At 50.7% G+C, this 24917-nt stretch overlaps 1 protein-coding gene across 2 annotated transcripts in view; it reads left to right on the top strand.

The window, feature by feature from the left end:
• Nucleotides 1-14746, top strand: part of TLK2 (tousled like kinase 2) — a 197334-nt gene extending 182588 nt beyond the window's left edge. For both annotated transcript variants that reach the window (XM_075350289.1, XM_075350288.1), the window contains exons 20-21: nucleotides 12023-12130; nucleotides 12215-14746. In XM_075350289.1, coding sequence (XP_075206404.1) covers nucleotides 12023-12130; nucleotides 12215-12388 — 282 coding nt within the window. In that variant the 3' untranslated portion in view covers nucleotides 12389-14746. The remainder of the gene's footprint in view (nucleotides 1-12022; nucleotides 12131-12214) is intronic.
• The last annotated feature ends 10171 nt before the right edge of the window (nucleotides 14747-24917 follow it).

Genomic DNA, 24917 nt, shown 5'->3' with positions numbered 1-24917 from the left:
TATGGCATCACCTCATCATCTTTATCGCACATCATTAAATCACAGACAAGCCATAAATAATTATTTTATTTTTTTTGTACTTGGTATAAAAATCTTTCTCAAAGTCCTTGTTTGGGACCAAAATCAATCAGTCTAGGCTTCTGTCACCAGAAGCCACCTGACAATAAGAAAAGCGAAAGCACCTCCTATTCAGGATTTATAGTGGCTACCGGCGCTGATCTTGTCAGTTTGTACACGAGGCCAGATGTCCGAACACTAAAAGCAACCCTGCCAAAAATGGGGAAACAAATTTTGGGTGGTGACTGTATTCCCTGTTAAAATCTATAAGGCTATGTGCGCACTGGGAAATGGAATTTTCTTGAGAAAATTCCGCATGCTCTAAAAGATTACCGCTCCCGCGGTAAAAAACCGCGGCAAACCGCACCCGAAAACCACATGCGGTTTGCCCGCGGTTTGCTGCGGTTTCACCGCGGTATTGCCGCGGTTTTGCCGCATGCGGGTTGGGATGTGCTTTATTGCATTCAATGCAATAAAGCACATTGAAAAAAAAGAAAAAAAAGTCATTTAATTCTGAGATAGTTGATAGACAGAAGAATAGATAGAGGGATAGATAGACAGACAGAGGGATAGATAGATAGAGGACAGATCGCTACATTTCCCACGGTCGGCAGTGAGTTCACATTACCGGCTGTGGGAAATGACCGGTAATTACCTCTGCTGTCTGCTACTTTCATACAGCGCTGTGTCTGTGACAGTCGCGGCTGGATGTAAGCAGCGCAGGACCTGTGGATTACGCCGGAGCTTTGGTGCGGGAGGGGTTAATAAAATGGTGAACGAGGCTTGTTTGTTTTATTTAAAATAAAGGATTTTTCAGTGTCTGTGTTTTATTCACTTTACTTACGGGTTGATCATGTCAGCTGTCTCATAGACGCTGCCATGATCAAGCCTGGAGTTAATGGCGGTGATCCACCACCATTAACCCCTTGTATTACCCTGACCGCCACTGCTACAAGGCGGTAGGAAGAGCCGGGGACACGCCGGTGCTGCCGCCTAATGCATGCGACAGTCCCGGGGCAGCTGCGGCTGATATTCTCGGCTGCGGGAGGGGGAGTGAGGCGGGGGACATTAACCCTGCCCCTCTCCCTCCCCAGCCTGAGAATACTGGGCCGCCGCTGTGTGCTTACCTCGGCTGGAAGGTAAATATACAGCGGAGTCCACGTTCTTTGTTTTCTAAATTTCCGTTTTCTTTCTATGTGTGTTCTATGTCTGTGATGTGATGTGTGTGAGTGTGATCTGTGTGTGTGTTTACTCTCTGCACGGCTTCCTCTTCCTGTAATGACATCACTTCCCTGCAAAACCGCAGACAGGTGATGTACATTACCGGAGGTAAACCGCGAAATACCGCAGGGAATAACGCAGGAAAACGCAGTGAACCGCACAGAATTTGCTTCCTGCGTTATTCCCTGTCAATGTAGTGAAATCCCGCAGCGACGTGCGGAAAAGAATTGACATGCAATTGTTTTTGCTGCGGGAATCATGCAGCTGTCAAATTCCGCCTAGTGCGCACAGGATTTTTTTTGCCCATAGGTTTTGCTGGTGATTCACTGCAGAGATGTTATGAACATTTTCTGCAGCGAAACATGCAGCAAAACCGCAAAAAATCCGCGGCAAAATCCGGTAAGTGCGCACAGGGCCTTAGTGCATCACTGCTCTATCTAGGAAGCGCACAATGAATTGGAAGCAAGTCCTAACACTCGAAAAAGGACGAGCCTGTGGGTCCTTTTACACACTGACTGGTGGCATGATCTCACCACCAAATAAATCATTACCAATTGGTGGTTGTTTCACTGCCTGTGTACATAACCAGACCAAATGCTGCCCAGTGAGCTATCTTTAGCAGATCACTCAGTGCGCCAATGCGACCAATGTGCTCAACAGTGCGAGTCCCTATTACACAAAAAAATAATGCACCGCCGAGAAGGATGTTTTTTTTTATATATATATATATATATATATATATATATATATATATATATATATATATATATATATATATATATATATAATATATATATAGGGGGACTGCACATTAGTTTTTTAAAATTATTTACCGTATAAGACGACTGGGCGTATAAGACGACCCCCAACTTCTGCCCTAAAAATATAGAATTTGGGATATACTCACTGTATAAGACTACCCCGCTCCCAAATGAAAAAAAGTCTGCTTTGATTGCAACATGTTAATTTTAATTCCGCGAGAGCCGTACAATATGTTTTTAAAGGGCCATTGACAGATAAATCGCTCCAATGTTCACTTAGTACAGCAAGGAATGCTCCTCCCTGCTGTATAAAGCCACAACTGGACTGAAACAATGGTACTACACTCTGCTACAAACAGACACACACAACTCTGCTACAAACAGACAAACACACACAACTCTGCTACATACAGACAAACACACACACACACAACTCTGCTACATACAGACAAACACATACACACAACTCTGCTACATACAGACAAACACATACAACTCTGCTACATACAGATAAACACATACAACTCTGCTACATACAGACAAACACATACAACTCTGCTACATACAGACAAATACACACAACTCTGCTGCTCTGTGGGGCCTGCACCCGCGGCTCGGCGGGTACAGCACCCGCGGTTCGGCGGGTACAGCACCCGCGGCATCAGCGGGGGGGGATTGGCAGGGCATACATCTGGGGGGTTAGAAGCAGCTCACCGGGGCCCATAATGGGGAGGCGGGGAGGGCATTTACCCGATTAGGTCACGGTGGAGAGGGGGCCCACACAGCGCCGGACAGAAGCTCGCCTCCTTCATCTGTGGGACTGAGAAGGCGGTAGCTCCGCCCACAGATGAAATTCAAAACAGGATGTCTGCGCGCCTTAAAGTGACGGCGCCGCAGATTGCTGCCGAGGACTGTGGTCCCCGGAACTTTTAGAATGAGCAGCAGCCTGGGGGCCAAATCTAACACAGGGGTGGGCATGTGCGATCACACTGGGACGCAGGCTCATATAATATGCACCGCTGCCCCAGCCTCTCACTGCGTGCGATTTCAGCACCATTGGAGATGGACAGCGGCTGTGCATATTATATGAGCGGGTGCAGGAGATCAAAGGCTGCAGCCCGTAGCGTTCCCCTGTGCTCCAGAGCTGCTGCCCCCACCTCCCCTGGACGCTGCAGTGTACATATATATATACACCCCCCCCCCCCTCCCGTATATCCGGCGTATAAGACGACCCCCCACTGTAGCCATTATTTTAAGGGGGTAAAAAGTCGTCTTATACGCCAGTATATACTTTATATTTTTTTTATAAAATACAAAAAAGCTGCATGCAGTTCTTATTTTGATGCACAGCTAAGATAAGCTGAGGGCTGCTGCCTCTGGCCATGGGCTTTATCTGTGCTGGGTATCATATGGGAGGACCCTACACCAATTGTTTTATTTTTACTGTACGGGTAGAGTCACACTGACGTATGACTCTCACGAGTGCAATAAGAAAATCTTACATTGCCCTCTTCGCCATGTAAGAATATGCTGCTGCTCACATTTGTGAGTTTTTCCTCAGCCCTAATCGAACTGAGGAAAAAATGGCAGCATGCTGCGATTTGTCTGCGAGTCTCCTATTACTTGCACCCATACAAGTCTATGGCAGTAAGAGAAACATTGGACTGCACTCAGATGACATTCAAGTGCAGTGCGATATACACACAGGACGACAATGGAGGAAATGGAATTAATCCCTCCCTCTCCTCCGCAGCTGTCACATGACGCTCGGATCATGCTCGCAGCAGAGCCTGAGCCGAGGGTCATTAGGATATCGCATTGGATACCATACACCAGTGTGACCCCGGCCTATGGATATAGTCTCGCATAGCGCCTGTGAATGGAAGCAGCCAGCTGACACTCAGTGTGAGGGCGCAGGTGACTGCAACCAATCACAGGCGACAGTGGGAAGGGAAAACATTACATATTCAATGAATGTTACAGTATTTTCTCTGACGCCTCATTGGGGGACACAGGACCATGGGTGTTATGCTGCCTATCCATAGGAGGACACTAAGTAGATGCAAAAGCATAGCTCCTCCTCTGCAGTATACACCCCCTGGTCGGGCCACGCAACCTCAGTTTTAGCGTAGTGTCTGTAGGAGGCACTTCCTTTCAAGGTTTGTTATTTTTTGAGGGCGACGGTTTCCTTTTGGGACCGATCTCCCACTACTATTAACGGGTGGGAACGGGAAGTGTCGCCTCCACGTACCCCCTCCTGCGACGCTGGATCCTGGGCTGGACGACTGGTTCCACAGACACCGATTTTCCAAAGCCCAGGGTAGAGGCCTGTGCCCCTATAGCCCAATTCCTCAGCCCCTCTTTGCAGGCTCTGAGTTGAATATGGCACCAATTCCTCGGTCCCTCTTTGCAGGCTCTGAGTTGAATATGGCACCGGTGTGACCGGACACAGCAAGCTGACTCTATTTTCACTGCCTGGACTGAAGCAGTGTTTTATGGTGAGATCCCCCCTGACTGGTTTCCCAGACAAAGGGAGAAAAGACGCTGCAGGGAAGGCTCCCAGGACATTTACAGTATTTATTATGAGAAAGTCCCTTGCTAATTGCAAGGAGGAGAGCCCCAAGGATCCTGCACACACAGTGTTAACTTTTCTCTAGCTTGCTGGCTGGAGGAGGGGGGAAGTCACTCCTGTTTGCAGAAAGTCCTGCAGATAATTTCCTGGAGGCAGGGGGAGGGCCCAGGGCTCGGGGACTCATGCTGTTTATTTGCTCTGTTTATTTGCTCTAGCCGAAAAGCCGGCTGATAACCACCAGTGACAAGCTGTGTGCTGACTGGAGGGAGAGGGAGGAAAACTTTCAGAAGCTCCCTTCCCGCCGTTTTTTACTACCCACAGCAGGGGGGGCACACTGACTTCATCTTCGCGCTCTTTTAGCGCTAAGCCCCGCCCCCCGCGGCCGCGATAAGCCTTCCCCACCCCCCCTTCCCCCAGGAAAGCGTGTGAAGATCTCCATAGAGCTTAATCCTTCCTGAGGACAGGGCCATCGGCTGATTCTGGTTAGGTGCTTGCTTCACTTGTAGCTGTGCTGAGCATTGCTCCCCCTCCTGGCATACTCCTATTAGGAACATGCAGAATTCTAAGGGCACTAAGAGTGCTAAGGCCCACATAGTCTATTATTCAGTCTCACTGCCTGCCACGCTGAGCTACCACGTAAACACACCTCTTCTCTCTGTGAGTCCTGTGCCCCTATAGCCCCCCAAGACCCCCCTGCCACCACCGGCGCAACAGTCAGCCCAGAGCCTAGGGCTCCCAGCCCACCGGAATGGGCACAGTTTCTGTCCCAATCCATGGAAAAACTGTCACAGAACATGGTGCTGGCTATGCAATGTCGTCCTCCACACCCTTCTGGGTCCCTGGACGGAACGCAGCCTGAGGATACCCCTATGGAGGATCCTTCTGAGGTAATCCAGGCACATGCATCACCGGTTGCAGGGATCAGGAAAAGAGCACACGGCCGGGTGTCTCCAGCGGGCTCTCCCTCGGGAGCGCACAGGGCAGGCTCTCCCTCGGGAGCGCACAGGGCAGGCTCTCCCTGGGGAGCGCACAGGGCAGGCTCTCCCTGGGGAGCGCACAGGGCAGGCTCTCCCTGGGGAGCGCACAGGGCAGGCTCTCCCTGGGGAGCGCACAGGGCAGGCTCTCCCTGGGGAGCGCACAGGGCAGGCTCTCCCTGGGGAGCGCACAGGGCAGGCTCTCCCTGGGGAGCGCACAGGGCAGGCTCTCCCTGGGGAGCGCACAGGGCAGGCTCTCCCTGGGGAGCGCACAGGGCAGGCTCTCCCTGGGGAGCGCACAGGGCAGGCTCTCCCTGGGGAGCGCACAGGGCAGGCTCTCCCTGGGGAGCGCACAGGGCAGGCTCTCCCTGGGGAGCGCACAGGGCAGGCTCTCCCTGGGGAGCGCACAGGGCAGGCTCTCCCTGGGGAGCGCACAGGGCAGGCTCTCCCTGGGGAGCGCACAGGGCAGGCTCTCCCTGGGGAGCGCACAGGGCAGGCTCTCCCTGGGGAGCGCACAGGGCAGGCTCTCCCTGGGGAGCGCACAGGGCAGGCTCTCCCTGGGGAGCGCACAGGGCAGGCTCTCCCTGGGGAGCGCACAGGGCAGGCTCTCCCTGGGGAGCGCACAGGGCAGGCTCTCCCTGGGGAGCGCACAGGGCAGGCTCTCCCTGGGGAGCGCACAGGGCAGGCTCTCCCTGGGGAGCGCACAGGGCAGGCTCTCCCTGGGGAGCGCACAGGGCAGGCTCTCCCTGGGGAGCGCACAGGGCAGGCTCTCCCTGGGGAGCGCACAGGGCAGGCTCTCCCTGGGGAGCGCACAGGGCAGGCTCTCCCTGGGGAGCGCACAGGGCAGGCTCTCCCTGGGGAGCGCACAGGGCAGGCTCTCCCTGGGGAGCGCACAGGGCAGGCTCTCCCTGGGGAGCGCACAGGGCAGGCTCTCCCTGGGGAGCGCACAGGGCAGGCTCTCCCTGGGGAGCGCACAGGGCAGGCTCTCCCTGGGGAGCGCACAGGGCAGGCTCTCCCTGGGGAGCGCACAGGGCAGGCTCTCCCTGGGGAGCGCACAGGGCAGGCTCTCCCTGGGGAGCGCACAGGGCAGGCTCTCCCTGGGGAGCGCACAGGGCAGGCTCTCCCTGGGGAGCGCACAGGGCAGGCTCTCCCTCGGGAGCGCACAGGGCAGGCTCTCCCTCGGGAGCGCACAGGGCAGGCTCTCCCTCGGGAGCGCACAGGGCAGGCTCTCCCACACGCTCCACGTCTTCTGAAGAGCTGGAGGAGGAAGAATACTGTTTGGACCCGGAGGATTCCTTGGTTTCAGCCTCCCCAGATGATCAAACTGCAATAGACTCCCTTATAGCAGCAATCAACCAAACTCTGCATGTGGAGAATCCCCCATCCACTACCACTGACCATGCGGTCTCCTTTAAAAGGCCAAGGAAACCCCAAAAGCTTTTCGCTGATCACCCAGAGTTTCAGGATATCCTCACAAAGCAAAGGGAGAAGCCTGACAGGCGCTTCGGTAACCGAAAACTTATGGAGTCCCGGTACCCTTTTGCCTCACCTGCCCCTAAGGGCTGGGCCGATCCGCCCTCGGTCGACCTCCCGGTCTCCCGCCTTACCACAAAGACGCTCCTGTCTTTACCCGATGGCTCCTCCATCAAGGACCCGACAGACAGGTGGAGCACCTCGCCTGCTCTGCTTTTGAGGCTGCGGGTTCCTCCCTTTCGCCCTCCTTTGCCGCTGTGTGGGTCGCAAAGGCAATCTCGGTCTGGGCAGAATCCCTTAACACTTCACTTGAGGAATCCCAGTTCACTCATACCTTCACCGAGGTAACAGCTCAAATTGCCGCTGCGGCGGAGTACCTCATGCAGGCCTCCATGGACGCTGCTACCTGCGCAGCGTTTGCCGCCTCAAATACCATAGCCATCCGTAGAGCTCTCTGGCTCCGACAATGGCGAGCGGACTCTGCCTCCAAGAAGTCTCTCACGGGCCTTCCCTTTTTTCCAGACCGATTGTTTGGCGAACGTCTGGACAAGCTCATTTCTGATGCCACCGGAGGAAAGAGTACCTCCCTCCCCCAGCTGAAGTCCAGGACGTCCTTCACCAGACGTCCACAGTCCTCATTACGCTCCTTTCGGAACTCATTTGGTTGGTCAACATCCCGTGCTGTCCCCGCCACCAGCCGCGGACTATGCAGGGACCGACCGACCTCAGCTCTCCCCGAAACCCACTTCGTCATAGCAGCCTAGACCGAAACAGTCTAGGACTAGGGAGACTCGGCCACGACGTTTCCCCCTGATGACTCCTTCGGCGCCCTGGAAGACACACTCATTGTAGGAGGTCGACTGCGGCTCTTTCATCACATCTGGGCTGCCGCCTCAGACGACAAATGGGTGCGAGACCTTGTGTCTTCCGGTTACCATATAGAATTTCGGACCCGACCCCCAAGTCTGTTCTTTCTCTCAAACCCCCCAAAGACTCGAAAACGACGCGAAGCTTTTTTTCTCACCAATCCACTCGCTCCAAACAGCAGGAGTGATAATACCTTCCCAGACGACGAGAAGTTCGGGGGTTTTTATTCCAACCTCTTTGTGGTCCCCAAAAAGGATGGGTCAGTTCGACCCATCCTGGACCTCAAACACCTAAACAAACATGTGCACGTACGGAGATTCAGAATGGAGCCCCTAAGGTCCATTATTGCATCCATGGTCGAAGGGGAATTCCTCGCCTCCATAGACATCAAGGACGCGTACCTGCACATACCCATCGCCCCAGATCACCAAAAGTTCCTCCGCTTCGCAATTCAGGACTCCCATTTTCAATTCGTAGCTTTACCCTTCGGCCTTGCCACCGCACCAAGGGTCTTCACCAAAGTTATGGCGGCCGCCATGAGCGTCCTTCACTACAGGGGAGTAGTCGTTCTCCCTTACTTGGATGACCTCCTCATCAAGGCCCCCTCCTTCCACGACTGCTCAACCAGCGTACAGATGACTGTGGACACCCTATCCCGCTTAGGGTGGCTAGTGAATCTAGACAAATCATCCCCGATCCCATCACGATCCATCACTTTTCTGGGCATGTCCCTAGACACCCGTCGGGGCTTAATCCTTCTCCCTCAGGACAAGGCGATCGCTCTTCAACGAGCGGTACACTGCCTTCTACGTCCTCCGTCTCGCTCCATTCGATTCAGCATGAAAGTGCTCGGCAGGATGGTGGCAGCTATGGAAGCAGTACCCTTTGCTCATCTGCACCTCCGCCCACTGCAGCTAGCCCTTCTAGCGGCCTGGGACAAGAGCCCCTTCTCCCTGGACAGACATCTTCACCTGACGCCTTCAGTCAGGTACACACTCCGCTGGTGGCTTCGGTCCTCATCCCTATCGAAGGGGAGATCTTTTCTCCCAGTGAACTGGCGGGTCCTGACCACGGACGCCGAGCAGTGTACCGGCACCACACTGCTCAAGGACGTTGGACGCCCCAGGAGTCTTTCCTACCCATAAACATCCTGGAACTCCGCGCGATCTTCCGCGCGCTCAGAGCGTTCTGCCCTCTGCTAGCGGGTCGTCAGATTTGAGTCCAATTGGACAATGCGACAGCTGTAGCCTATATCAATCGCAGCAAAGCGGCTTCTCGAGACCCACAAGATCCTCAGCTGGGCCGAATCGTCGGGATCAGTGATATCAGCGGTACACATACCGGGAGTAGAGAACTGGGCAGCAGACTTCAGACAACAGACAAGTCGCCAAGGCCTGGCCGCCGGAGAATGGTCTCTCCACCCAGATGTGTTTCTACACATCTGCACTCGCTGGGGCACACCAGACGTGGACCTAATGGCCTCAAGGTTGAATGCAAAGGTACCCGCGTTCATAGCCAGGTCGTGCGACCCGCAGTCCATCGGCGCGGATGCTCTAGTCTGCTCCTGGCACCAATTCCGCCTGCCTTACATATTTCCACCTCTACCCCTGCTGCCGCGGGTAATCAGGAAGATCAAGGCAGAGGGAGTCCCGGTCATACTGATAGCACCGGACTGGCCCAGGCGCGCCTGGTACGCCGAATTAGTACAAATGCTCACAGACGCACCGTGGCGCCTTCCAGACATCCCAGACTTGCTGACCCAAGGGCCCATTTCCTATCAGAACTCCAGAGCCCTGAAGCTGACGGCATGGCCATTGAGACCTAGGTATTAACAAAAACTGGATTCTCCCCCGCGGTTATGTCCACCATGATCAGCGCCCGAAAGCCTGCTTAAATCCGCATTTGCCACTGTACGTGGAAAATCTTCCTTTCATGGTGCAGGGAAACTAACGTCCAGCCTATGCCTCTGGCGATCCCCAGAATTCTCGACTTTCTACAGTCTGGCTTGCAAGCGGGGTTGGCTCTCAGTTCCCTTAAAGGGCAGGTCTCAGTGCTCTCAATCTTCTACCAATACCGCCTGGCTCAAAAACCGCAAGTCAAGACCTTCCTCCAGGGCGTTTCCCATCTAGTTCCCCCGTACAAACGGCCGCTGGAACCATGGGACCTCAACCTCGTTCTGGACGGTCTCCAGAGGTCTCCCTTTGAACCCCTCAAGGAATCCTCCCTTGCTCTTCTTTCCTGGAAGGTAACGTTCCTGGTGGCAATTACGTCCATCAGACGGGTTTCGGAGCTAGCAGCACTCTCTTGCCGCGAGCCTTTTCTGATTTTTCACCAGGACAAGGTGGTTCTGGTTCTTACCCCATTTCATTTGAACGAGGACATTGTTCTGCCTTCCTTTTGTCCACACCCGGTTCATAGGGTGGAAAGGTCTCTGCATTCGTTAGACCTCGTCAGAGCTCTCAGATATTACATATCCAGGACAGCCCCCTTTAGGAAAACGGACTCTTTGTTCGTCATTCCTGAGGGGCCTAAGAAGGGACAGGCAGCTTCAAAGGCGACGCTGGCTCGCTGGATTCGCTCTGCGATCCAGGAAGTCTGCCGCTTGCAACTCAAGCCCATTCCTAGTGGGCTGCGGGCTCATTCCACGCGAGCAGTTGGCGCTTCGTGGGCCATTCGGCATCAGGCTTCAGTGGAACAGGTGTGTAAGGCTGCGACCTGGTCTAGCCTACATACGTTTTCAAAGCATTACAGAGTCCATACCCAGGTTTCAACTGAGGCAAATCTGGGTAGGAAAATTCTGCAAACGGCAGTAGAGCACCTCTCTCAGTAGGCGCTCCAGCCTGTCTGGGACTGGTTCCTAGTCCTTGGGTTGTGTTGTCTTCTTTTATGTTTCCCACCCATGGACTGCTTTAGGACCTCCCATGGTCTTGTGTCCCCCAATGAGGCGTCAGAGAAAAACAGATTTTTGTGTACTCACCGTAAAATCGTTTTCTCTTAGCCATCATTGGGGGACACAGCACCCACCCTGTTACTTTGTTGTTGGGCCTTGATTCTCTCAGTACCTTATTCGGTTAGGAATCTTCTTTTCTCATGTTCCTCTGTTGAGAAGTTTTTACTGTTTTTTTCCTCATACTGCTTGTGTACTAAAAATGAGGTTGCCTGGCCCGGCCAGGGGGTGTATACTGCAGAGGAGGAGCTATGCTTTTGCATCTTCTTAGTGTCCTCCTATGGATAGGCAGCATAACACCCATGGTCCTGTGTCCCCCAATGATGGCTAAGAGAAAACGATTTTACGGTGAGTACACGCAAACCCGTTTATAGCTGCTCCGGAAGTGCATGCCCGACCTGGAGGCAGCGTACCGTCATGACAGAGCCTCTGTAAGTACACCGTGCACTCTCCTGTCTTTCCATCCCTTCTACAAACATTTTTAATATCCAGTTTCTGATCGCCATAGACTAATACGGGGACCAGATTCTGGATCGGAACCGGATTTAAAGAAAACAAAAAAAAAACCACGGACCTGGCTCAATAGACTAAATAGATGGTGTAATAGACTAGCTACTGACAATGCAATAATGATGATGAAATAGACACCTTTCATGCATGGATATAGAAAAGTTGTATCATGCGCAAGTACAACCTCTTGAAAATTAGGACCAATGTGCAGATGTAGGCATCATATATTCGTTTTCAGCACCACAAAATTAGCGAAGTTCAACTATTTTCATCTCTGAACCAATTTATCTGTAGGACAGGGTATTCTGTTCTTACTCGCACCTCAGCGTTAATGTCAGCGAAAATTATGCACATGCTCAAACTAAAAAATAACAAGTTGACATTAATTAAAAAAAAAAAAAAGTTTAAGGGTTTTTCGTTTTGTTTTTCAAAGAAGAATGTTGAACTACAAAATAGTTTTCTGGGATTTGTTTACGAAAACATGATCATCCTCTATGGAGACTTGATAACTATTGACAGGGATTGCAAGATTCACAAGCCCTGTAGAAGCAACTAATTAAAAAAAAGTTATCATGCCAGTAATTAGTATTGGTAATATTGATACTAATATATCTTTTTTTTTTTTTTTTTTTACTCACAGCCCTTTGGTCATAATCAGTCTCAGCAAGACATATTACAAGAGAACACCATCCTAAAAGCCACAGAGGTGCAATTTCCTCCAAAACCAGTTGTGACCCCAGAAGCCAAGGTACTAACCTGTGCAGCTTCCTCACCTGTGTGTGAAATGGATATAGGAGTAAGTGTCATTTACTCTTTACTTTGTCCTTTACAGGCTTTTATCCGTCGTTGCCTTGCCTATAGGAAGGAAGATCGGATAGATGTCCAACAGCTGGCATCTGACCCCTACCTACTGCCACACATCCGTAAGTCAGTCTCTACCAGTAGCCCAGCCACCGCTGCAATAGCCTCAACGTCTGGTTCTTCAAACAACAGCTTGTCAAACTGAGACTGCAAAAATGGCACCTGAGACGTTGCACCATTACATTGGAAAAGCTGGCAGAGCAGTTATTTTGGCTACTCTGGAGTACTAATCTTCCTGTAGATGGAGAATAATGCGTTTTCCATGAGACATTTCAATTTCGGGCTTATTGGAGCCACAAATTGCTGAATTTAATGCAGTCTAAAGGATAGACTCTCGTGCTGGGTGAGAGTCTGAATCTTTCTGGCAAGGACCTCTGACAAATTATAAGGCTGTAGACTTGGACATAAACCTTCTTTCCCCCCGATCCCCCTCATGGACTTCTGGATCGTCTTCACAGCTGACAACCGTTGCATACACGGAATTGACTTTTTACTGAATACATTTTCAGATGCGGGAACCTAGTAGACTTGACTTTTCCCCTTGTTGGTATTTAAACCTGTTTTGTTTTCCCCTTTCATCCGTTTTATTAAACACTCAAGAAAATAGCCAAAAAAAGGGGGGCAGGGTGACCAAATCCCATGGCTTTCTTTCTCTTTCGTTATAAATGTGCCGGGAGTTAAAGTGATTTTTAATCTCTGCATTGAAATGGACCCATCACTTGCACATACCTAGACATCCATTTTGTCAACCAAACATTTACATCAAGCCAGAAGAAAATTGGGGGCGTCACTCATTCCATCCATTTTTATTATTCTTTAATAAATCGAGAGGCCTACATCGTGGATGCTTACAGTATGTGCAGGTGTTGAGCCCCTGCCATAAAGGGTTAATCTGGCAGATATCATAGTTTATATTAAAGTGAAATCCATATTACTAGGGACAATTTCTAATCACTCTTTTCCTTTACTTCAAGGTGTACAACGAAATCCGTTTCTCTTTGAGAAGTTGTTAAATGGAATCTGTCAGCAGGTTTTTACTACGTCTTCCTAGAGCAACATGATGTAGGCAAAGAGACCCTGAATCCAATAATGCATCTATTAGATTACTGGGTGCAGCTGTTTTGACAAAAAGCTTTTAGTTTTAGCATGCAGCAGAGCCCAAAGAGCCGCCTCCGCCCACACCATCCTCTCTATAGACGTTGTACATTGACAGTGAGCTGCTTATCACAGCAGGGGGCTGTTGGACTTCTGTGCAGTAAGCAGTGTAGTCCAGCAATAAGCTACTGGTGCTAAAACAAACATTGTAAGTAAACACCATGGACATTGACAAGAGAGACATCCCTGAAATCAGTGTCAACACCTACAGCATGCTTGGCAAAAACCTGCTGACAGATTCTCTTTAAGCTTGGCTTAGTGAGCTTGTTTGTTTTATGGCAGACCGACCTAGAGAGATGCTATCCGCATCTAGTGGTGCTTATATCTGTTTCTGCAAATTGTTCTGTATTTACCATGTGTAAGAAGTTTTATATATTTTTCCCCCTGGTGATATTAAGTGATCTTGGCTCTGTTAGGTGTCTAACCGCTAAGCCTCAGAGGATTGCTCTTACCCCTATTACATCACACAATCTATAGATAATATGAAAAGAAGATTCACTTAATTGAGTAAACTTTGTTAAATTCATCATCCTTAGCAATGTTTACATTGTTTTGCTTCCTTCTCTTTGAAATGCCATGCTGAATTGCTGGTTTATCTGCTTTTTGTTCTTGATTTTAGAAGCTCCTTTTAACTGCAGCTCTAACAAGAATATACTCGCTGACTCTAAGCATGGGAAAGTGGAGCAGAGTCGCTCACACAGGGGAGTCTGTTTGTAAACTGCTTTGGAAACAATTCATGCTAGAGTAGCAGATCAAAGCAGCTTGCAAAAGAGCATGAACTTGGCAGACAAATCTGCACTTTCGAGGAGATGGTGTTTGAGAGTGAGAAATCAGTAATTACATTTGAAAAAAAAAATACTATTTAAAACTCCATTATATACATTGACTGCTTCATTGATCTTTCAGTTTCTTTAAGTCCTTTTTTTTCTCCCTTTTTTAATTTTCTCAGCCATTTTGCATTATGTTGGCGTTCTCTGCCTGTTTTGCACCTTTTTTTTGTAGAATACCACTTTTTGGCATATATACTGCACCTTGGAGATTTGTGTGAGACTGAAATTGGAATGTGACCTTTTTTTATTTAAATTGTTGGTGAAAATTGTCTTAGAAGCCAAATTATTCTAGATGCCTTAGTAAGAACAATGATTACATGTTTCATGTTTGCATGTAAAGTCAAAAAATAGTGACTGATGTATCGAGGGAGTTGAATGAAGGCATGTACAGCAAACGATCCCATATGTGGCTAAAGGTACCGTCACACTAAGCAACTTACCAGCGATCCCAACAACGATGGGGATCGCTGGTAAGTTGCTAGGAGGTTGCTGGTGAGATGTCACACTGCGACGCTCCAGCGATCCCACCAGCAACCTGACCTGGCAGGGATCGCTGGAGCGTCGCTACACAAGTTGCTGGTGAGCTCACCAGCAACCAGTGACAAGCCCCCAGCGCCGCGTGGAAGATGCTGCGCTTGGTAACTAAGGTAAATATCGGGTAACCAACCCGATATTTACCTTGGTTACCACCGCACGGAGCTACACGTGCAGAGAGCAGGGAGCAGCGCACACTGAGCGCTGGCTCCCTGCTCTCCTAGTTACAGCACACATCGGGTTAATTACCCGATGTGTACTGCAGCTAAATGTGCAGAGAGCAGCGCACAATGCTTAGCGCTGGCTCCTTGCTCTCCTAGTTACAGCACACATCGGGTTAATTAACCCGATGTGTGCTGCAGCTACATGTGCACAGAGCAGGAGCCGGCACTGACAGTGAGAGCGGAGGAGGCTGATAACAAAGGTAAATATCGGGTAACCAAGGACAGGGCTTCTTGGTTACCCGATGTTTACATTGGTTACCAGCCTCCGCAGAAGCCGGCTCCTGCTGCCTGCACATTTAGTTGTTGCTGTCTCGCTGTCACACACAGCGATCTGTGCTTCACAGCGGGACAGCAACAACTAAAAAATGGCCCAGGACATTCAGCAACAACCAACGACCTCACAGCAGGGGCCAGGTTGTTGCTGGATGTCACACACAGCAACATCGCTAGCAACGTCACAAAAGTTGTTCGTTAGCAGCGATGTTGCTAGCGACGTTGCTTAGTGTGACGGGGCCTTAAGGCTTTTGTATCTTACCATATCTCATCTCTAAGAAAAGTCAACGTTTAAATTGACCTTCCTCCCCACCTTCCCTTCACCTGCGTGATAGATTTATCATATAAAGGTATTCATTAATAGTCCGATTCAGCTACATGTGGCATGTAAGGCTAATGTGCTTTCCTGTTTTGCCTATTGTGACCCAGACCACTTTGGGGAGGTAGTCGTTAAAAACAAGATTCATCTTTATTGGACTCTACTTTTGTTTTGTTTTTTTTTTTTCTTTTTTTTTTTTCTTTTCAAATTGTGGTACATAAATCTGCAATGTGTGAACTTGGCAGTTCCATTGTGTTTTTAGTACTAAACACAATTGGGTTATTCTGGAGTGGTGTCGGGCGAACACTACCACCCTTTACAGCCTGTTTCTCAGGATTTGGGGGAGTCTTAACAGTGGAACACCCAACAAAATAAGCACATGATCTCCTGATCTGTGAAATAGGGGATAAATTACTAGTACGGGAATAACCCTAAGGCTATGTGCCCATGGGAGCTTGCATCTGCGGATTTTGCCGCGGAAAACCTGCGGATTTTTCTGGATTTTCCAGATAAATCCGCAGGTTTTAGCATGTTATCCTATGGGACATGGGGAGTGCTGTGTCCACGCTGCGGAAAGTGCGGCTGCCGACCATGCTGCGGATGTAGGCATCCGCATGTATAATTGCATGTCAATTATTCATGCGGAATTACCTGCGGATGTCCCGGCCCTCCGCTATGGAGATAAGAGGCCGGGACGTCGGCAGGTAAGCCGCATGAATGTCCGCATGTTTCCCGCAGCTATTCCGCTGTAATCTAGCAGCTAAAAATATCTGCGGACGCTGGCGGGCAGCTGCGGGAAACATGCGCTCGTACCTGCGGATACATCCGCAGGTACGAGCGCCCGTGGGCACATACCCTAAGGCTATGTGTACACGATCAGGACCTGCTGTGTTCTGAACATGGCAGGTCCTGACCGAAGGGGCCGCGAGTCTCCTTCACAGGAACACGCAGCTGCTTGTGCCCATGATCAGGACCTGCTGTGTCCTGAACATGGCAGGTTCTGACCTAAGGGGCCGCAAATCTCCTCTGCAGGAACACGCAGCTGCTTGTGCCCATGATCAGGGTTCAGGCTGCAGTGGTCCCTCTCCCTGTTCACCCTGTGCAGATCACTTGCGTCTCCGCAGCAAAGAATTGACATGCTGCGACTCGAGAAGTCACACCGCAAGTCAGTTTTCGCTGTGGGAAAAACAAGCACATTGAGCATGGGATTTCTATAAATCACATCCACTGTGCTTGTACTATACAACGCAGCGTTTTGGACACAGAGAAAACACGCTGCATCTAAAACGCTGTGAACCCTGATCATGGACATGTACCCTTATAAGGCTGAACTCTCTCGTCGCTAATTGTTTCTGTTAAACACCAGCTTGAAATTTGAAGCAAAAATTAGCCATTCATTACAAATTTGAATTTTGCAATAGATTTCACTCATTGTGGAGAAACTGGGAGGAATCTGTTACCATTCTGGGAAACAAAAAAAAAATCTGCTGCCAGGCATGTCTTGAAGGTGAAAATCCGCAGAATCTTTACATTTGGATAGGTGTTGGGGTTTTGTTTTTTTGTACTGTACTTTAATGTGGTGTGAACATGGCCAAGTGCTAAGTTTTCAGAAGATCATGTTCCTCTTCATGCTTACCAAGAAGATAATGAAGTTACCAATTTATGGGGTTTTTATTTTTTTTGGTTTTTTTTTAGCCTTCACTCTCTGTTTTATGTTTGTATTCTATTAAAGACTGGTTCACTTAGGCAAAAGGCAGAGTACAGGACGCCTCCGATGGCCGCCTGAAGCTGTTACTGATGTCTGGGAAGCAGTTTTATTGTCATTACTCTTACATCTAATATAAAACTGCTTCTTGGATTAGAACATTGGCTATAAAAAAAAATAAAGGCCAAACCGCTGGAAAGGAAGCCCGAAACCTGACTCCATATAAACCAATGCATTAGTGGCTTGGTAGCCGGCAGAACACAATAAGGGAGTGCCTTCTCAAACTAGAAAACTTCTTAAGTTTATATTTTAGTATTTTGCTATGCTTCTTAGTAAAACTACTTCCTGAGAAGTCAAAGTGGTTTCCTTTTCTTGCTTTTGTGTAAATCTTCCTATTTTCATTCCTCCCAAAGAAAAAACTAAAATCACTTGCGGCAAGTGTAATGTCAGAGAAAATCACCAGAAAGTCATTCACAGAAAGCAACCTACTGTACAAATCTGCTCCCTCATTCCCATGATTAGTTTCTGATAATATGGGTTTCACTTTTCTCTAGGAATAATTATAATAAAATACTGTTTTCTTTTTATTTTTTTTTGTTTTTGATCATTTTGACTTGAAGGACAAAATGTGTATTAATTCATAACTGAAAGTCTAGGATGATACATCCAAGAATTAAAAAAAAAAAATACTGATATTAAAATACATTTGAAAGTTTAATGGTTTTCTTCTGGTGTGTGGAATAGTTTTTTTCTACATTGCTTTCTATTTGAACAGTGATTTCCACCTAAATTCGACTGGTAGAAAATGGGCAGTGTGGTGTCTCTACTTACGATCTATGAAGCGGCTTTTATTTACTGTAATTGTCCTTTCGTCATCGAAAATTTTGTGTATGCTAATGCAGACACTCTTCTCCATGATCATGTTTCCCATCAACAATAAGTTACTGTAAAACTGGTGCATGCTCTTACTGAATGCAGCGCTTCCCTGGAAGTTTTGCTTATGGTGGAGGTTGCAGCTATTTTTTTCAGCCTGTGGGGTGGTCCATTTGCTTTTCTGCCTGTATCTAAACTCGTTGCTCTCCGCTGAAACCTGTACAATTTACAGCAGAGAATCAGTCTATGGGCTTCCTTGTGTATCATACAAAGTAAAGACACTTGGATGGTGAGAAAGCAAATGGATAAAAGATGAACGATCATATGGCTCAATAAATATAGTTTTATAAATCTGCAACAGTCTTAAAAGGATTCATAATAGCTGCATCCCCCAGTGGGGGAATTTTTTTTTTTTATTTTACTCTCTATACTTGGAGGTCGTTCACTACTCAGCAGAAGTGGCCACATCGCTGTAAAACTCATTGAAAAGGCTTTTCTCTTTCGTTTCATTGGGGGGGACAGGGCCATGGGTTATGCTGCTGTCACTAGGAGGCTGACACTAAGTAGACAAAAAAAGTTAGCTCCTCCCTAGTAGTATACACCCCGAGCCGGAGGCGGACTCAGATCAGTTTTTGCTTAGTGTCGTAGGAGGCTGATGTGGGCTTTCTCGGCCCCCTCAGCCATTTGATTTTTTTTGCGTATTTTCCCTTTTTTCTCGGCGCCGCTCATCGCTCTCATGCCTGTCTTTTCTCTTTACTGCAGGTATCTTGTTTTCATCCCTCATCCTCTCCAGCCCTGTGGGTACCACTCCCCAAGGTCGCAGAGGCTTGAGACGTCTGGCCTTCTCCCCCGTCCATTCCCGTGGTACCACTCCCGGGTTTGCAGAACCATCATGGGCACCCCTGATCCACCCTGCGGTATTACCCCAAAGGGTGTAAAGGGGCATGCAGCAGGGACTGGATCTCCGCAGCGCGTCTGGAATCTGATGGGGCCCGCATCGCTGCCTTCTCCTGCAGGGGGGCTCCTTTCCCCCCTCCTAGCGTCCACTTCTCTGCCTCTCCACTCTGCTTCCCTGGAGCCCGCAGCCCTACCATGAGATGCGCGCTGCACACAGGCATGTGCAGAGTGCCCTACCTGCACATCGTCCATCACTGGAGCAGCGCCGCCGAGAGCAGGTAGGACCGACCTTCTCCTACCTTCTCCCCCTCGGCAGCTGCAAATTTATGCCCCGGTCTCGGCCTAGTCGCCCCTGCGTCTCAGCCACGCCCCCACCCCCCGCTGCAGCGCTATTGGCCGCCGACCGTCCCGCCCCAACTCCTCCCACCGCTCAGCCTCCTGGCTTTACTGTATGGGCAGTGGATGCCCCGTTTTTCGCGCTGTAACGCGGCCCCTCCTCCAGCGTCCCCTAGCCATCTTAGCCTGCTCCTGGTCTCCTGAGGCTACAGCGCGCTAGCGTTTTCTCCCTGGCCCCGGTCGCACCTGGATCCTTCTCTCTGGACTGGTGGGCAGCACACAGGACCCGCCCGGGTAAGCTCTGCTCCTACGGAGTAGCCCTCACTAGGTAGCCTTCATTTAGTTCAGTGACTGTTTAGTCCTCTCGTGTCTCCTTCCTAGCAGCCCCAGTGAGAGTACCATTGCACCATGCCTAATTCTAGGTCTGCCCGATCCAAGCAGGCCCCCTTTGCCTTGTTTTTTTGCATGCTCCTGCAAAACCAAATTCCCCCTAGGCCAGGACGCCCCGCTATGCTCCGGCTGTTCTGCAGACTCGCAGCCTCCGCAGGACTCCTCCACCGATGCCGCCGCAGCGTCAGATACTGCAGGGCCCTGCGTCCCGCTCCCTCCCGACTGGCTGGCATCCCTGTCCCAGTCCGTAGATTCCCTCTCTGAGGCTTCTCGGACCATTGCGCAAGCGCTGTGCATTCTGCCGTCGCTCGCCCGTACTCCCGCAGACCTGACGCAATCTCCTCAGGAGGAGGTGAGCCCCGTCCCAGGGACCTCATGTACTGCTCAGAAGCGAACCCGCCAGGTCTCGTCTTCAGCGTCCTCCCAGGCTTCACCCTCATCCCCAGGTCCAGACTACCACTCCTCCCGGGAGTCCTCCGACCGCTCCGATGACAATTCAGATGCGGCACCTCTGCTGGATTCAGAGCAGGCGGCTGATGTTCGGCGCATGGTGAATAGCCTGGTAGAAGCAGTAAACCAGACCCTAAAGGTACGGGCGGACCCCGTCTCCTCTCAGAGCACCCAGGTCTTCAAGCGGATGAAGCGGGCCCATAGCGCATTCAGTGGACATCCAGAGTTCGCTGAGTTACTGCGCAACCACAGGCAACAGCCGGACAGGGTGTTTACTAGCGGTAAGTCCATTGATTTACATTATCCCTTTCCTGAAGGGCTCTGAAACCTGTGGTTGACCCCACCCCCCTCCCAGTCTCCACCTGACTTCTCACACAGTCCTTCCTCTCCCTAACGGTACGTCTCTCAAGGACTCCACGGACCGTACCATTGACAAGTTGGCCCGTTCCGCTTTCGAGGCAGCGGGCATATCCCTCTCCCCGACCTTTTCCTCGGTTTGGGTTGCAAAGACACTGATGTCCTGGGCGGACACTCTATGCAGCGGACTCCGTGCCATTTCTGCCAATCCGGATCTGGTCCACATCTCTTCGCAGATTTCACTCGCGGGTGAGCACCTTCTCAACGCAGCCCTAGCGTCTGCCAATTGCGCGGCCCAGGCCTCTAGCAACAGTGTGGCCATCCGTCGAGCCCTCTGGCTCCGGACCTGGAACGCGGATGCGGCCTCTAAGAAATCGCTGACTTCCCTGCCCTTCTTGAGGGAACGTCTTTTCGGAGATAGGCTAGACCAGTTGATCTCCGAGGCGACGGGAGGAAAGAGTACATCCCTCCCCCAATTTCGCCCCAAGCGCGTCCAGAATCTGCGCCCCACCGCTCGTTTCCAGTCCTTTCGCAGCTTCAACTCCCCACCTCAACCTCGGAAAGCTCGCTCCCCTCCGAGGGACACGGCGTCCACGTCCCCGCCAGCCCACGAAGTCCTCCGGTTACCGACGTCGTTCCTCCAAGTGACTCGCGGTCTGCACGCAGCAGCGCCAGACTCGTGGGAGGGCGTCTGTCTCATTTCCAGCACGTCTGGCTTCCCTTAACCGTGGATGCCTGGGTCAGAGAGATCATCGTCTCAGGCTACAAAATAGAATTCGATTCAAAGCCACAGAGACGTTTTTTCCAATCTCTCCTGTCCCGAGTCTCCCGCGCGTTCTTTCTCTCCATAGAATCTCTCCTCCAAGCCGGAGTCGTGGTACCAGTCCCTCCCTCAGAACGCTCAAGGGGTTTTATTCCAACCTCTTTGTGGTCCCCAAGAAGGACAGCTCTGTCCGACCCGTCCTCGACCTAAAGCTTCTCAACAAGTCAGTGAGGCCTCGGCCATTTCGTATGGAGTCCCTCCGCTCTGTGATCGCGTCCATGGAGGTCGGCGAATTCCTGGCATCGCTGGATATTCGAGACTCCTATCTTCACGTTCCGATAGCCCTATCCCACCAACAGTTCCTCTGCTTTGCGATAGCAGAGGACCACTTCCAGTTCACGGCTCTTCCCTTTGGCCTCGCATCTGCCCCCAGAGTCTTCACAAAGGTCATGGCTGCTGCCATGTCCGTCCTACATTCCAGAGGCGTTATGGTCATTCCGTACTTGGACGACATGTTGGTCAAAGGTTCTTCTTTCGAAGACTGTCGTCTTGGGATTCAAGTCACGATTGACACCCTTTCGCGGCTGGGGTGGCTGATCAATCAGAAGAAGTCCTCTCTGACCCCGGCCCGACGGATCACCTTTTTAGGCATGGTATTCGATACCACCCAAAGGCGGGTGTTCCTCACACAGGAGATTATCTCTTCCCTGCAACGAGCTCTCCGCCGTCAGCGCCCGGTTTCCATCAGGTTCGGTATGCGAGTCCTCGGTCTGATAGTGGCGGCGATGGAGGCGGTACCCTTTGCCCAGTTCCATCTCCGGCCTCTCCAGCTGGCCTTGCTGAAGAAGTGGGACAGATCTCCCTTTTCTCTGGACCGCAGGTTTCATCTTTCACCGGAGACCTGCCACTCACTTTGTTGGTGGACCAGTCGTCGCAACCTCGCGATAGGAAGGTCATTCCTTCCGCTCCACTGGAGGATAGTGACCACCGACGCCAGTCTCCAAGGCTGGGGCGCAGTGTTCCAGCATCACACAGCGCAAGGCCGATGGACACCTCGAGAGAGTTGTCTCCCGATCAACATTCTGGAGATCAGAGCCATCTGGTTAGCCTTGCAACTGTTTCAGCACCTAGTACAGGGTTGCCCAGTCAGGATCCAATCGGACAATGTTACGGCGGTGGCGTACATCAACCACCAGGGAGGCACAAGGAGTGTCAAGGCGATGAGAGAAGTCAAGAAGATCCTACACTGGGCCGAGTCTCATCATTCCCTGATCTCGGCGGTACACATCCCCGGCGTGGACAATTAGGCGGCGGACTTCCTCAGCAGGGAAGGTCTCGCCTCAGGCGAATGGTCCCTCAGCAGGGAAGTCTTCAACCAGATCTGCGGAAGATGGGGAATTCCGGATATGGACCTAATGGCCTCCCGGTTCAACTGTCGGGTTCCACAATTCGTCGCGCGGTGCCGCGACCGCCTGGCGCTAGGCGTCGACGCCCTCACCCTGTCGTGGAGCCAGTTCAGACTCCCGTAAATCTTCCCTCCGCTTCCTCTGTTCCCGAGGGTTCTCAAGAAGATCAAGGCAGAAAGAATCCCAGTCATTCTGGTGGCTCTAGACTGGCCCAGGCGAGCATGGTTCGCGGAACTCACTCAGCTCCTCACAGACGCCCCGTGGCGCCTTCCAGACCGTCCAGATCTTTTATGGCAGGGTCCTCTCTTCCACCCGAACTCCGGGGTCCTAAATTTGACAGCCTGGCTATTGAATCCTGGGTACTAGCTCAGACTGGCTTTTCTTCAAGGGTGATACAGACAATGATTAGGGCCAGGAAGCCATCTTCGTCAAGGATATACTACCGCACGTGGAAAGTCTTCTTCCGGTGGTGTGAGGCGCACAGCATCTCTTCCCCTCTTGCTTTCTCCCTTCCTTCATTACTGGCATTCTTGCAGTTAGGTCTAGATGCGGGTCTCTCGCTTGCCACACTTAAGGGCCAAGTGTCGGCTCTGTCAATCCTGTTTCAGAAGCCACTCGCTTCTCGCCCACAGATTAAAACCTTCATCCAGGGAGTTGCCCATCTTGCTCCGCCGTATCGTCGTCCTCTAGCACCGTGGGACCTTTAATCTAGTTCTAGATTCGCTTCAAGGTCCTCCCTTCGAGCCCTTACGAGATTCTTCCCTTTCTCACCTGTCTTGGAAAGTGGTGTTCCTCGTTGCCGAGCTGGCAGCTCTCTTGTCGTTCCCCCTTTTTGGTCTTTCACCAGGACAAAGCGGTTCTCCGGCCAGACCCCTCCTTTCTGCCAAAGGTGGTCTCACCGTTCCATCTAAACGAAGAGATTGTCCTTCCGTCCTGGTCCTTCTCACAGCCTGGAGAAGTCCTTGGACCTGGTGCGAGCCCTCAGAAATTACGTCTCCAGGACCGCACCTTTCCGTAAGTCGGAAGGTCTGTTTATCCTTCCTTCTGGTCCCAAGAGGGGTACGTCGGCGTCCAGGGCCACGATTGCCAGATGGATCCGTTCTGCCGTATCTGAGGCCTATCGGATAAGGGACAGGTCTCCGCCGCGGGGTGTAAGGGCACACTCTACCCGGGCAGTGGGAGCCTCTTGGGCGATTAGGCATCAGGCGTCGGCCGATCAGGTTTGCAAGGCCGCCACCTGGTCTAGCCTGCATACCTTTACTAGGTTCTACCATATTCACACCCAAGCATCGGCAGATGCCAGTCTTTGGAGAAAGGTTTTGCAGGCGGCAGTTGCTCACCTGTAATAAGGTAAGAGCATTCCGATTTTGTACAAGCCCGCCGATAGAGGCAGTTTTCTTCCTATCTGCGGTGCTTGCCGATTTCCACCCAGGGACTGCTTTTGGACGTCCCATGGTCCTGTGTCCCCCAATGAAACGAAAGAAGGATTTGTGTACTCACCGTAAAATCTTTCTTTGAATCTTCATTGGGGGACACAGCACCCACCCTGCTTGGTTTTGGTTCTTTCATTGCATTTTGCCTGCCATTTTCAGTGGTCTATGTTCCTAGACCATTTGTTCACACGGCTACGTTATTATAGTTATTACCTTGTCTTATGGTTGTTCTGGTACTCGTCCTACTGCTTGTGCACCAAACTGATCTGAGTCCGCCTCCGGCTCGGAGTGTATACTGCTAGAGAGGAGCTAACTTTTTTTTGTCTACTTAGTCAGCTTCCTAGTGACCGCAGCATAACCCATGATCCTGTGTCCCCCAATGAAGACTCAGAGAAAGAGATTTTACGGTGAGTACACAAAAATCTTTTTCTCAATACCTTGTGTAGTATATTCTGCCTCTGAGTGGCATTATTGCAGACCACTTATCCCCATCAAGTGACCCCCGGGCTTCGTGACCTCTGAGATCCGGTGATGTCACGTCAACTTACAGTTTATAGAAAAATTCCGGCACACTAATTAAGTTTACACGAAAAAAAGGTTTTTTTGTAAAGGTTTTTATTTTTGCGTTTTTCTTGTGAAGATGTCAAAAAAGTAAAATGTCCAAGTCTTGGACATTTTACTTTTTTGACATCTTAACAAGAATAACGCAAAAATAAAAACCTTTACAAA

This window comes from Anomaloglossus baeobatrachus, chromosome 5 (assembly GCF_048569485.1).
Source record: "Anomaloglossus baeobatrachus isolate aAnoBae1 chromosome 5, aAnoBae1.hap1, whole genome shotgun sequence".
NCBI classification, from domain to species: domain Eukaryota; kingdom Metazoa; phylum Chordata; class Amphibia; order Anura; family Aromobatidae; genus Anomaloglossus; species Anomaloglossus baeobatrachus.
The sequence above is the reverse complement of the archived record's forward strand: the minus strand, read 5'-3'. Positions and strand labels throughout refer to the sequence as shown.